The 14,340-nt window shown below is 52.5% G+C and overlaps 2 protein-coding genes across 28 annotated transcripts in view; one reads left to right on the top strand and one right to left on the bottom strand.

The window, feature by feature from the left end:
- Positions 1-542: 542 nt before the first annotated feature.
- On the top strand, positions 543-9,123 carry GPX3 (glutathione peroxidase 3). The gene is given in 5 exon segments (NM_001159300.2): positions 543-871; positions 5,460-5,613; positions 7,020-7,137; positions 7,558-7,657; positions 8,036-9,123. Coding segments are annotated over 5 exon segments (681 nt in total). The 5' UTR covers positions 543-784; the 3' UTR covers positions 8,258-9,123.
- Positions 9,124-10,038: 915 nt separating this feature from the next.
- Positions 10,039-14,340, bottom strand: part of TNIP1 (TNFAIP3 interacting protein 1) — a 58,050-nt gene continuing 53,748 nt past the window's right edge. For 4 of the 27 annotated variants that reach the window (XR_013394958.1, XR_013394960.1, XR_013394959.1 and 1 more), the window contains 3 exons: positions 13,786-13,977; positions 12,406-13,231; positions 10,039-10,836 (listed from right to left, as the gene is read on the bottom strand). Coding sequence is in view for 22 of the 27 variants with exons in the window: in XM_077937353.1 (XP_077793479.1) it covers positions 10,802-10,836; positions 12,406-12,502; positions 13,786-13,977 (324 nt within the window). In the remaining 5 variants the exon portion in view is untranslated. The remainder of the gene's footprint in view (positions 10,837-12,405; positions 13,232-13,785; positions 13,978-14,340) is intronic. The other 23 variants (XM_077937353.1, XM_015141244.3, XM_001109469.5 and 20 more) reach the window with 7 other exon arrangements.

A 14,340-nucleotide genomic window follows, 5' to 3' on the forward strand; every position in this document is an offset into this window, starting at 1 on the left:
TCATAGAATTTAAGCCTAAAAATAAACAGTTTTCCTTGAGTTTTTGGGTCTTCATTTCTGAAGACTCTCATGTCACAGAAACCTTTAATTAAATAAATCTGTTATGCTTTTTTCTTGCTAACCTGTCTTTTGCTACAGGTGTGTCAGCTGTGACCCTTATGATGGGGAGGAAAGGCACCCCACCTTCTCTGTCCCTACAGTCCCAGTGCCCTAACCAGACTGGGGTTTTCAAAATCCCGGGACACCCACTCTTTGTTTCTTAAGCACTAAACCTATATATAGTAAATGTTTCTGGAAGTTTAACTTCAGATCTTGCTGAAATTTTAAACCCTCAATTTCCAGAGGACCATCGCAAGGTGTTTTTAAAGCCTGGATAGGAATAAGGAATGCTTCCCAGAATGGAGACTTCCAGCAGTTCTTGGGTGCTATTAGCCCCCTTGCCTTCGCTGTAACGGAGACCGCTGTGCCTGCCTCCATTCGCACTTTGGAGCCAAAAGAGGAAGGGACTGCCTCCCACGTCCACAGGGACCTGACTTCCACCTCTCTGCCCAGATTTGCTTATGTCACTGTCGCCCCGGGCCGGGGAAGGGGGAGCTGAGGGCAAGTCGCGCCCGCCCCTGAAATCCCAGCCGCCTAGCGATTGGCTGCAAGGGCCCCGGCTTGGCCGCGGATTGGTCACACCCGAGGGCTTGAAAGGTGGCTGGGAGCGCCGGACACCTCAGACGGACGGTGGCCAGGGATCAGGCAGCGACTCAGGCGCCCCTGAGTGTGCCCCCAGCCCGCCATGGCCCGGCTGCTGCAGGCGTCCTGCCTGCTCTCCCTGCTCCTGGCCGGCTTCCTCCCGCAGAGCCGGGGACAAGATAAGTCGAAGGTGAGTGAGCCTCCGGGCGGGGGGCCAGGAGAACAAACCTAGCCCCTCGGTGTCCAGCGCTTAGTGCAATGCACCCCTTTTCCCAGGCTCCCCGCCAGATGGGCGATCCCCAGGTGCGAGGGACCCCCTGAACCCCTTTTGCCGCCGCGACCCCGCCCCCGACCGTCGTCGTCTTGTAGTTCCATCTGTTGGAGAGCTGAAACCTGGTGCTTCAGGCGGGCAGAATGACTAAGGGAGGAAGGTCTCTTTCCCCCGAGCTCGCACTTTCTCCCCACTGCCACCTCGGGGATCGCCTTGCTACATCTATGTCACCTCCGTGCCTGAGCTGCTCCCCTTCAGTAGGACCTGAGAGGGAGGGCGTCACAGAAAAAATGCCTGGCGTCTGGGTGGGCTGTGCAAGTTCCAAGGGAGACAGACAACGAGAAAGGGGAGAGGCAGCTGGGTGAGCCTGGTCCTGAAGAACTGCTGTGGGGGCTCTTCTAGTCCAGGAATGATACAGGCGGGTAGAAATGGCCACTTGGATTCAGGGCATTGGTAGAAGAGGCAGAGATCAGTGCTAGAAAGAGCTCTGGAGTGGCAGTGCCGAACATTCAGGACCCTGAGTCCTTACCTGTTCCTGGACCCCCGTTTCTCCATCTGCAGGGGGGAGTTTGGGGGTGGGAGTGCATGGGGCACAATGAAGCTGAGGGCCTCAGAGGGGATGCTTGGAGAAGCTGAAAAATCCACAAGCTGTTCTCTGCAATTTCCTCCTCTGGGGCAGCCTCACTACCCAGGACCCACTGTCATTAGCCTGAGGAAACCTGGTAGTTGGAGAAAGCTGGGGACTGCTAATTCAGAAGGAGAGGTAGAATTCTCTGGAGCCTCGGTCTATTTCCAGCAGGTGTGTGGCCCATACCTGGAGTGGGGATATTGAGGCCAAGAGCGGGAAGAGCCAGCATGCTGATCTCCTTGGACAGTGTGTGCCGGGGTGGGCTCTGTAGACCTCTCCTCTACCCACTGAGTGGGAGTGGGTGGGGAAGGAGGCAGAAACCAGGTGTAGGGATAGACTCAAAGAGAGCAATTTCTGTCTCCAACCTCCCAACACGCATAACTCACATTTTTGCAAGCTCTGAGCTTGTGTTTCTAAAATCCTCTGGGCCTTCACTTTAATTAAGATCTTACGAGTCTAGGAGTCCGTTTCCAAAATTCTATCCACTTCTCAGGAAGCCCATTGCAAGCACAGGCTTCCTTCCATGTTACTCACCCCCTTTCTGTCCTCAGCCTAAATCCCATTAATCAGCCTCTCCTTGGAGTCAGTCTAAATGGATGTGAAGCCACTTTGTCCAAGCCCCCTCCTTTTTTATCCATCCCTGTTCATAATCCCCAACTCAGAAGGCATTTTCCAGGTCAGGAATGGGGTCAATTTTCAACACTGATGTTGGGGGTGGGCCATAGACAGGCCAGCACCATGGAGTGAGTCCCAACCTCTCAGACTGGGGAGGGTCAAAGAAGGTACGAATTGGGCCCTGCCTCAAGAAGGCTAGCGGGGAGAACCTGGACTCTATGAATAACTCATCATAGCTATGTCTTCTCTGCAGAACTCTGGGGAGGGATAAATGGACTCAGAGAGAATAGGATGGGGATGGTCTAGAAAAGTTTTAGGGTGAGGTATAATCATATCACATACAACTAGTCAGGACTTGCTGGCTAATGAAAGCCTGGACATGCCCATCTCTGCTCCCAAGTTCTTACAGTTGAGATGTCTTAGCTCTGGGTTAGGACCCAACCACTCATTTCACCCCCAACCCCAGGGTAAAGGGATAGGGTTATGGGGCATGTGGAGAATGGAATGGATGAAAGGGGACTCAGCCCCAGAGAGGTGTTTGCCTCCTACCAATTCAAAGGAAGAGGCTAGGGAACAGATGGGGTCCTCCTCTTCTTGCTGCATCCCCTCCCCAGTCCAACTTCAGGCTGCCCAGGCTCCTTGTCTCTACAAAAGGACTGCAGAAGCCGGAAAGAGTGACAACTGCTGACGTGCATGGGATCCTAGTAACCGCTGGTTTCTAGGTGACTAAACCTGACAGAGAGAATCATGGAACCACAGGCTGACAGAGTTAAAGGGCCTTTAAGACAGCCCTGAACCTGACTCCATCTTACAATGGAGGAGCCGGAGCCCCAGGAAAGGGGGTCACATGGCATCAGAGACACAGCAAAGCCCAGCACTCAGGTCTCCAGCCTCCCAGACCACTTCTCACAGATCATATTGATAGCAGTGGTAAGACAGGAGAGGAGAAAGACACAAGACCAGCAGCCCCAGCCAGCCAGAGTCCTGGCTGAGTCCCATCATCCAACTTTCAAGCCACCAGAACCCTCCTCTCTTGCCCAGCTATGGGAGGATTGAGGCACTGTCATGGCCTCTCCCCGTTATCTCCTTCAGCCACTGTTTCAGATGCAGTGCTCTGGGATTCCATGTGCCCAGAGAAGGGAAGGGGACTCATAGAGGACTGAGTTGCAGTGGTCAGTGGGGAGCACAGCTGTGGCTTCTCCACCCGTGGGCCACCTTCTGACCCCCACTATCCCTTGACATGGGATTTTGTCCCAAGAGATTCTATGCCTGTTTTGTTCTGCCAATAGATTCTCCCAACCGTTCTGGGCAGCAGCATGCTTATCTCCCTGGACATTATATGCCCGGACAGTGAAAGTGACTTGCTCAGAGCCACGCAGCCAGCAAAAACCAGAAGCGAATGAAATAGGGTTCTCCTTGCCACACCCCCAAACTGAAACTGTGCCCAGAAGCTGGTCCTTCTGTTTACAAGCTCCCATTATTAGGACAACCTGTCATCTCTTTTTCTTCCATGTCTCGGAGTTCATTTTTGGGTCATGGCAGAGTTAAAAAAGTGAACAGGCTATAGAGATGCCCGGCTTTCTGGCCACTAGACCTTTGTGGCGGTCTAGGGTATATGTGTTGTGCCCCAGTCTGTCTGCATTTTAAGGTGGAAATGGCCCCAGCTGGAACGAGGAGCTCCAGGAGCAGGAGGAATGTTGATCTTAGGTCTTGGGCCTGCCTCCAGCACCCACCAAAAGTCACAGGGTGTGGAATATTAGACTCATGTAAAGCAGGAAGTTTGCACCAGTGCCAAGAAGAGAGCTTGCAGCTGCCAGGGAATGGCCTGGCGGAGGAAGCGCAGCCTCGCCCGGCTCAGCAGGCCTGCTTCATGACAGAGGTATCTCTTCTGCATCCTGTGCAGGGGCCACACCCTGCCAGCATGGATCACTCCCTTCACCTGGTCAGGCCCAGGTTCCTTGCCTCAACAGCAAGTTCTCCAGAACTGAGGGGAAGAGAGGGAGTGAATTTGCTGTTCTAACTCCAGCCACCTGTCTCTGCCCTCTCGTGGTCTATAATGCTGCTTTGCATTCCATTTGTTTATTGTCTGCCCACCTTTCAAAGGATATCAAGGCCACAAAGGACCTTAAAGATCACCTTATACAATGGTTTCAAGGTTTTTCCTTTCCCATCACGACCAGCCCACCTGCCAAATTATGTCAATGATGCAATGACAGACATCCTTTCAAGGGTAGTCTCAGAGTTTTGTTGTCTGTGTCAGGGATGAGGTAGAGGCAGAGTAGGCTCATAAGCCACATCCTACTAGCCAGCAGCGAGCCCAGTCCCCCCTTTCCCACTGATCATGATCCTATCAAGCCATCATGGTTGACCTGGTTGAAGAGTTGGTTCGGTTCAAGGTTCTCATTTTATAAACGAGGAAACTCAGGTCCGAAGAAAAGAAAGGGTCAGTCCAAGACCACACAGGGAGTTAATGGCAGACGGACGTGGAGCCCAGGTCTCCCAGCCCACAGTCCACTGTACTCTGTCCCTCCTTGTCCTGGAGGCTGACTGTGAGCAGCAGCTGGGGAGGGAGGAAGGCATAAGGGTCATCACCAGCCTGCTCAGGCCCGGAACATTAACACCTGCAGGTATTGTTGCTTTTCCCTACCTTGCCCAGCCCTTTCCCCCATGCCTGGCTCTCAGTCCTGCTTCCCTATTTGGTAACAACAGCCTCATCTTTCCTGTCCTCCAGATTGGGAGCCTCTGAATGACCATGTCCATACTGCCTCTGCCTCCTTTCTGTTCAGTTTTTCCTTCACACTGGCCTAGTTCAGGCTCTCATCCTCAATGGCCTGGAGTATCCCAACAGCCACCCGACCAGTCTCCATCAGCCCGTCCAGGAACCCAGCCATCAGCTTTAGGGCAGTCTCCCTAAATAACTTCAGTAAATATTCTGAAGTTGACATGTGATGTGGAAGTAATTAGCAAAGTAAGTCATTCTCTAGGGTTCCATAGCACTCACTTATTAAGTGCTTATTAAGCACTTAAGCACTCACGTATTAAGCACTTAATAGTAAGCACCTAATAAGCACTTATTAAGTGCTTTCAAAATCATTATCTTACACAAGGAATTAGGAGACCTCAGTGCTAGTCCAGTTCCAATTCTCGGGGATGATTTTGAGAAAGTCACTTTCCCTGTTGGGATCTTTCATTCTTTTGAAAATGGAGATGTCCAAGTTCCCTTCCAGCTCTAACTGCTCCTTTTATGGCCTTTCTGTGTTCCAGATGGACTGCCATGGTGGCGTGAGCGGCACCATTTACGAGTACGGAGCCCTCACCATTGATGGGGAGGAGTACATCCCCTTCAAGCAGTACATTGGCAAATACGTCCTCTTTGTCAACGTGGCCAGCTACTGAGGCCTGACGGGCCAATACATTGGTAAGAGCCCACCCTTCCTCCCTGCTTTATTTGGGGCTGTATGGCATATTTCAATCACAGGATCTTTTCTGGTGCACAGGGGGAAGGGTGATGGCAATCATGAGAGTCCAAGCCCCTTTTCCCAGCTCCACCGTGTTCTGTGGTTTTGTGAAGATGATTATATAAGCCTGAGGTCTGATTGCCTCTGGACATGTTCTAGGAGATTCCCAGTTATCTGTCTTCATCTCTGGGCACCTCAACCACCCTAAAGGCAGAGGGATGGAGATTCGGTTTGTGATTAGAGCTCCCTTTGGCTGGAGCATGAGATGGTAACTGGAGCTCCATCTTGCTGAGAATGTCTCATTTTCCCTCAGCCCCATCTGCTTTGGTGCTTCTCTTGGCAGCTCTCTGGAACTCTGGCCTCTGGCAAATTGCCTTGAGGCCCCAGAGTGTATGCATGGTGTAGTGGGATGAAGGGGCAGGCTACATTTCTAATGCCCATTCTAAAATAAACTTTGAAGATGATCTAGTTTAGCCTTCCCCCCTTCTCAATTTACAGATAGGAGACCAAGACTCAGAGTGAAACACAACTTAAGCAGAGTCACAAAGCTATTAGTGGCGGAATGGGGCATTTGGCCCAGGTTTCATGATCTCCTCATATGCTTACTCCTTTCTCCCTAGCTGGGGTAGAATACAGAGGCTAGGGGAACAGGCAACCAAAGGCAAGCGACAGCACCCAGGGGAAAACGCTCTGGGGCTGAGCAGTCTGCTGGCAGGGGGTCAGGGAGGCAAGGACAATTTGACCCTCTATGCTCTGCCTGGCAATCAGGCGAATTCCCGTAAGCGGAAGGACGGTGGTCGCGTGGTCCAGTGGCTGTGAGTGCTCTGTCTGGGATGCTTCTCTCTAGCCTTGGACCAGAGCACAGTGTGTTTGGGCAAGAGATGGGCTGGGTGCTGCTGCAAAAGAGACCAGGGGACACTGAGGAAACTGGGGAGCTGGGCCAGGGCCTCATCTGTGTTCCTGATTTGCCAAAGATTATGGGAGGGTTGTAACCTCACCCCAAAGGTCTCTGCCTTGTATCCAGGGATGGATAGTTCTTGTTCCAGGAAACTCAATCCTGAGGGCCCTGAATGAGTGCTCCAATTGGCCCAGGTGGAGGGCCTTGGCAATGGGCAGGTGACTGACAGCTGATTTGAGGAAGGGTATTCTTTTCCCCCAAACCTCCAATCCATCCTGATTTAGAGTCAAGAGGATAGGACCTGAGTCCCAGCATTGCTGTGAACTCACTGGTGATCTTGGGCAAGTCCCTCCCTTTCTCGGGCCTCAGTAGTTCCAGTGGCACAGCAGGTGAGCTGGGGGAGTGGTGTGGATGAGACAGGGCTCCTTGCCAGGATACTCCCATGTCTGCTCTTTCTCTTTGGCCCAGAACTGAATGCACTACAAGAAGAGCTTGCACCATTTGGTCTGGTCCTTCTCGGCTTTCCCTGCAACCAATTTGGAAAACAGGAACCAGGCGAGAACTCAGAGATCCTTCCCAGCCTCAAGTGAGTGCTCACTCAGCATCCTAAGAAAGCACCTCTCACATGGCCCATGTGTCTTGTATCAACCCCAATTCATGGTGAACATTTATCAGCCACCAAGAACCACTCTCCTCTTCTAGGATCCCCAGTGAAATGAGGGAATGGAAGGGAAGGGACAAAAGAGGGAAAAGGACAGACATGACTAGTTGTGATGTGCATCTGCGGGGAGCACCGAGGTGGGGTACACTGAAAAGGGACCAGGCTGGAAAGGAAGACCGCGGACTCACATTATGCCTACACCCACTGCACATTCACTGGCTCCTGCTTCCCACTGCGGAATAAATCCAGACCCCCAACACCCCCCTCCCCTGTTCTGTCCCTTCCTCTCATTTCTGAGCCCTGTGCCCACCTCCTTGGAACCCACCTAAGAACATTCCTCAACAGGTATGTCCGACCAGGTGGAGGCTTTGTCCCTAATTTCCAGCTCTTTGAGAAAGGGGATGTGAATGGAGAGAAAGAGCAGAAATTCTACACTTTCCTAAAGGTGAGTGAGCTCCCACCTGTGTTGGCTGGGACTGCAGCCCCTCTTGGCTCCAGTCCACACCATGAAGGCCATGCCACCTCCCCTGCTCCTGGGCTCTTAGGGAATTTCTTGGTATCTATTGTTCCAGCTAGAGGGCTCTGCAGACCCTGACTATTGGCCCATTTTACAGGAAAGGCCCAGAAGGAGGACCCAGAGTGAACATACTAAGGGTTTCACAATCTTCTAGAGCCACAGCTGGCACTGGCAGTCAGTCTTCTAACTCCCAAACTGGGGCTCTTTTCTCAGGGCCAGGCTGTTCTCCCACCCCAGGAAGGTCTAGGAAGGAAGAGGGTCGGGTGGCCTCAAGCAAGGTTGACACTCCTCTCATCCCTGCTCTAGAACTCCTGTCCTCCCACCTCGGAGCTCCTGGGTACATCTGACCGCCTCTTCTGGGAACCCATGAAGGTCCACGACATCCGCTGGAACTTTGAGAAGTTCCTGGTGGGGCCAGATGGTATACCTGTCATGCGCTGGCACCACCGGACCACGATCAGCAATGTCAAGATGGACATCCTATCCTACATGAGGCGGCAGGCAGCCCTGGGGGTCAAGAGGAAGTAACTGAAGGCTGTCTCATCCCATGTCCACCATGTAGGGGAGGGACTTTGTTCAGGAAGGAATCCGTGTCTCCAACCACACTATCTACCCACCACAGACCCCTTTCCTATCACTCAAGGCCCCAGCCTGGTACAAATGGATGCATACAGTTCTGTGTCTGTACTGCCAGGCATGTGAGTGTGGGTGCATGTGGGTGTTTACACACAGGCCTACAGGTGTGCGTGACTGTGTGTGTGTATGGGTGTACAGCCACGTGTCTACCTATGTGTCTTTCTGGGAATGTGTGCCATCTGTGTGCCTGCAGCTGTGTAATGCTGGAGAATAACCACCTTTCTCTCCAGTTCTCCATTCCAATGATGATAGTTCACTTACACCTAAACCCAAAGGAAAAACCAGCTCGAGGTCCAATTGTTCTGCTGTAATCGATACCTCAACCTTGGGGCCAGCATCTCCCACTGCCTCCAAATATTAGTAACTACCACTGACGTCCCCAGAAGTTTCTGGGTCTACCACACTGCCCAATCCCCAACTCCTCCTTCCTGAAGGGCCCTCCCAAGGCTACATCCCCAGCCCACAGTTCTCCCTGAGAGAGATCAACCTCCCTGAGATCAGCCAAGACAGATGTGAGAGCAAGGGCCACGTACCCCATGTCAGGGGTGGCGTCTTCATGAGGGAGGGGCCCAAAGCCCTTGTGGGCGGACCTCCCCTGAGCCTGTCTGAGGGGCCAGCTCTTAGTGCATTCAGGCTAAGGCCCCTGGGCAGGGATGCCACCCCTGCTGCTTCAGAGGATGTGCCCTCTCCCCTCACTGGTCCATTGGCATGAGACTCACCCCCTGTCTGCCCAGTAAAAGCCTTTCTGCAGCAGCTGAGCCTACTGTGTGTGGTGCTTTTTCAATGGTGGCTGCCCCCGCCTGGGTGGGGAGTGAGGAGGAGAAGGTGGGGCAGGGTAAAGTGGGGAGGATGAGAAAAGAACAAATACAACAACAAAAACTTTTTACAGTGGGTGCAAAGGTAACTGTGGTTTTCGCCATATGGCAAAATCCAAGGCTACCTCCCCACCCCACAATTCTCCGAGATCAGCCAAAGCAGAGTGCAAGGACCACATAACCCTGTCAGGGGTGGCATCTTCATGAGGGAGGCCCCCTCCGCCACAAAAAAGGGGCAAAAATCACAATTACTTTTGCAACAACCTAATAGCTGGGTGCAGTGGCGCACTCCTATAGCCCCAGCTACTTGGGAGGCTGATGTGGGATTTTGAGGCTATAGTGTGCCGTGACTGAGTCTGTGAATAGCCACTGCACTCCAACCTGGGCAACATAGTGAGACTGTCTCTTTAAAAAAAAAGAGAGAGAAATTAGAGAATTTGGGTCTCTGCTTTTGGCTCCTACCTTGGCCCACTCTGCTTCTGTCACTCAGCATTGGGAATTTATAAAACCAGTTCTGATCTACTCTCATTCCCTCCCACAGTTCTTCAAGTCAGTTAAGATGAGGTGTTCTGTTTGACAGATGAGGAAACTGAGGCTCACAGAAGGGCCGCGCCTTGCCCCAGGTCTCCTGATGAGTGAGGGGCAGGACTGGAATTTAAACCCAAGTCCCCTGATTCCTGGCCTAGGCTCCTTCGACTGTCCCTGGTTGCCCTACCCTCAGGGAGGCCCTGATATGTCACCATTACTCAAGAGAAAGTAAGAAAGGGAAAGGAAGAAAAGGGGAACAGAAGGAGGGACCCAGGAAAGCAGGGGGTTGATAGGGGAACATTAGTGCATAAATGAACATGAGTCAGAATGTTGATCTTCAACTTGGATTTATGTCCATGATTCGTGCAAATAGCTATCCAGGGATGGACAGCCACCCTAATCTGGGCTTCTGGCACCACAGGCCTCCAGCTGCAGGGTCCAGGGTCTGAACCTCAGGGCCTGGCAGCTTCAGGCTGGGGCCCCTCATCGGACCTGGCTGGCATGACCTTCTCCCATCTGCAATGGCTTCAGCAAGGCTACTGTGAGTGGAGGTGGAGAAGGCCCCAGAGCCAGAACATCCATCATTCTCTTCTGTTCCGGAAACAAACCCACACTTCCCACAGCTCCTCACAGAGGGGTAGGGGTGTGCGTGGGGCAGGTCCTGCTAGAGCTTGAAGCAAAAATTAAACACACACACAAATTGGTCATGGCACCAGAGGGCCTGAAACCATTTCCAGGAGATTTTGAAGGAAGGGGATCTTCACTGCACCCCACTCTTAGGATTGCTGCTCCTGGAGGCTTCTGCAACAGATGGCAGGTCAAAGCTGGACGAGGCCTCTCTCCACTCAGCAGCAGGGAAGTGAGTTTTTCCCAGTCACTCCCATCAGAGTACAAATGAAAGCCTTCTGGGTGGAGCCTCCCCAGTCTTGTAAACAGCTCGGTTCAGGGACTGGTGTACAAGCTGGCCACCCATCTCAGCCTCTCATCCAGCTGAGGCTCTGGCCACACCGTGCAAGTGGCTTCTAGTTTTTCAGCAATCTGAGGTCAGCTGGCTCTGCAAGATGAAGGTGGAGCCAAATGACACAATCTGGTCTCACTGAGGCCTCTCACGGTCATTTTTTGGAGACTCTAAATAAACAAAAATTTTGAGGACTTCATGATTATGTGGTCGAGTGAGTTTCAAAGTCTTTTATGGAATGCAATATGGGAACAGTGAAAATAACAGCTAGGGTTACGGGGTGCTACCAAGCGCCAGGGCTAAGTACCTTAGGTACGCTGGTCATGTAATCTTCCCCCAGCCCTATGAAGAAGGCAGGTTATTACCCCATTGTAGAAGAGGGAACTGGGACACTAAGAGGTTTTGAATGACTTGCTCATAGCTCCAGGTCCAGGAAGTAGTGGGGCTAGGATTTGAACCCAATCTGGCTCCAGACCCCGGAAGTGGAGCAGTTCTGGGGAGGGAGCCCCTCCCCTTAAACCAACCTCTACCACTCATCAAAGCAGCCTCTAAGGGGTTCCACTGAACTCGTGGGGCTCTTCAGGGAAAAACAGAAAATGACCGAGCAGTCCAATCCTTTCTTCCAAACACCAAATCCTCCAAATCACAACCCCTCCAAGGTATCCATCCCATGGCCTTTACTCACACACCTTCTGCAAAGGGACACTCGCTACCTCCCAGAGCTGGTTCCATTTCTGCACAACTGTGTCCCTTAGAAAGTTCCTCTTCATGCTGCGATGGACCTGACCTCCCTGTCATTCCCACCCACTAGTTATAATTGTGTTCCCAGAAGTCCCACAGGCGAGGCAGTGCCTTGTGTCCCATGAGAGCTCTGCAGGGAGCAATGGCAGTTGCTAAGGTCCCAGTCTTTTGACGAGTGGACACAACTCCCGGCCCTTCAGCCTTTCATGGTGGACACCATGGTCAGGGGAGCTTTTCAAACAGAAATATGGTCATACCACTCTGCCTTAAAAATGTCCAGTGACTACACATTACGCTGAGGATAAGACCCAGGCCTCCCACCAAGCTCTGCAGGCCTGCACGGTCAGGGCCTGGCTATATCCTGAACCTTGCATTGCCCCTCTCTTTCCCCACCTTGTTCTTGGCTCCAGCCACACTGGTCTTCCCTCTGATCCTCAAATCGGCTTCCCTACTTCCCCTCCTCCCACCAAGGCCTCTGCATTTGTCGTGTTCTCTGCAAAAGCATGACACTCCTACCTCTCCACCTAACTAGCGCCACTCATTCTGAGAGTCTCAACTCAAATGCTGCCGCCTATGGGAAGCTCTCCTAAGCCCCCAGTCTAGGTCGGCTTCCTCTGCTATTTTCTCCCACAGAAACCTGCTCTTCTTCCTTTAGGGCACTCGAGTGCAGCCTGTCTGTGTGGTGTCTGTTTAGCCATTTCTGCCTCCCTCATTAGACATTATGCTGTATAAGGGCAAGGACCGTATCTGCTTCTGTTCTCTTGGCATCCATAGCACCTAGCACAATGCCTGGCATTTAGATAATGCACTAGAATGAATGGTTTCAGCCCCCCTCACTCTGTGGCTGCCATCGCTCTCCATTCAACACTGTTTTGAAAAGCTGGGCCTCTCCTCCACCAAGATTAGAAAGTAACAATATCACCCCAGACTTAGGCAATGCTGGCAGATGAGACGTTATCTCCCCCAGGGAGGACCAAGACTCAGGACTCGGGGCTCACCTGGTTCTGTAGGCCTGGCTGTGGGAGAGTCCATCATTTGGGAGCTCTGATTTGGATTTCGAACCCCTCCACAGGGTAGACGCCAGGTGTATTCCGGCTGCGACAAAACTGGTGCTTAATAATCAATAACCACACCCGAAAATTACAATAGCACCTACTGTGCCAGGACAATACTAAATCTATATTAGTCAAGTATAAGTGAATCTTTATAACAACTCAGGCTGGCACTCCCATTTCACAGGTAAGGAATCTGAGGCTCAGAGGGGATAACTTGCTGAAGGTCATCCAGCAAGGAGAATGGCTAAGCTTGGATTTGAATCCAGATCTTTCTAAATCCAGAGCCAACCTCTTAAGCGCCGTACTATACTCTGGTGTTTAAAGATGTGTACCAAGAATGTTCATATGGGAGAAGCTGAAAAGGAGGCCAGCCAGGAGGTTTCCGTAATGGTCCAGGGGAGAGCTGGGACGCCTAAGGTGGGGCTGTGGCAGAGGACTGGGGAAAAGTAATAGCAGATCTTTGGAGGAAGAATGGTAAGAAGGGAAAAGAGGCCAGGCGCAGTGGTGCACGCCTGTAATCCTAGCACTTTGGGAGGCCGAGGCAGGTGGATCACCTGATGTCAGGAGTTCGAGACCAGCCTGGCCAACATGGAGAAACCCTGTATCTACCAAAAATACAAAAAATTAGCCAAGCGTGGTGGTGCATGCCTGTAATCCCAGCTACTTGGGAGGCTGAGGCAGAACAGCTTGAACCTGGGAGGCAGAGGTTGCAATGAGCTGAGATCACGTCACTGCACTCCAGCATGGGCAAAGAAGAGTGAAACTCCATCTCGAAAAAAAAAAAAAAGAAAAGAAAAAGGGAAAAGAAAATAAAAAAAGAGAGAGAGGAGGAAAGGAGGGGAGGGGAAGGGAGGGGAGGGAAGGGGAGGGGACAGGAGGAGACAGGAGGGGACAGGAGGGGAGAGGAGGGGAGATGAGGGGAAGGAGGGGAGTGGAGAGAAAAGGGAAGGAAAGAGAGAGAAACATGGTGAGGTTCTGGAACCTGGTTACATGCGGAAGTTATAAGAAAAAGCAAACCCAAACTCTGATACCCCTGGCCTGGGGCCTGGAGGGAGTCCTCCTTCCTACCCTGCACTGTTACTCAGCCTTCTCTGTCCTACACCAGTGACCCTGAACAGCTGTGGGGCAGCCTGCGGGATGGTGGCCAGATCCCTGCCCCTGGGTAGCAGGCCAGAGCCAGGCCCTGGACACCCACCTGCCACCATGGTGCTGTTTAGCTCAGAAGGATGCAGTTTCTGACCCCCTCACTTAACCTTCCTCTCTGGAAGGTGTCTGGGGCAGCCTCTGTGTGTGCCCTGGAGCAAGGGAGGGACACAGACTCACCAGATGGAAGAGGCGGGAGTTGGGGAGTGGGGGCGGGTGCTCCATGGCCATGGGGGGAGGTGGGTAGCGGATCTGGGACCAGTCCTCAAAGCCATGGTGTGGCACCATGGCTGGCATGGGCGGGTAGGCGTAGGGGTAGGCCCCGCAGAGATGTTCCGGGTGGGGCTCCACGTGGTAGCGCTCTCCCGAGGCCTGCAAGAAAGGCTCACATCTGGCTTTGGCCTGCAACAGGCTGTACGGGACACCCACCTCATCACCGTATCTCTAATTAGAACGTTAGCTCTCTGAAGGCCAGCAGGCTAGGTACCAAAGGCTGGTACGTGGTCATGAAAGGCTGCTACATGGGTACAGAAATCTGGATACATGGGTATAGAAGGCTGGATATATGAGCATGGAAGGCTGCATGGGCATGGAAGGCTGGGTACATATGCATGGAAGGTTGTGACATGGGCACAGAAGGCTGGTACATGGGCACGGAAGGCTGGTACATGGGCGCAGAAGGCTGGTACATGGGCAGGGAAGGCTGGTACATGGACACGGATGTCTGGGTACATG

The sequence above is a fragment of the Macaca mulatta genome, chromosome 6 (genome assembly GCF_049350105.2).
Source record: "Macaca mulatta isolate MMU2019108-1 chromosome 6, T2T-MMU8v2.0, whole genome shotgun sequence".
NCBI lineage: Eukaryota > Metazoa > Chordata > Mammalia > Primates > Cercopithecidae > Macaca > Macaca mulatta.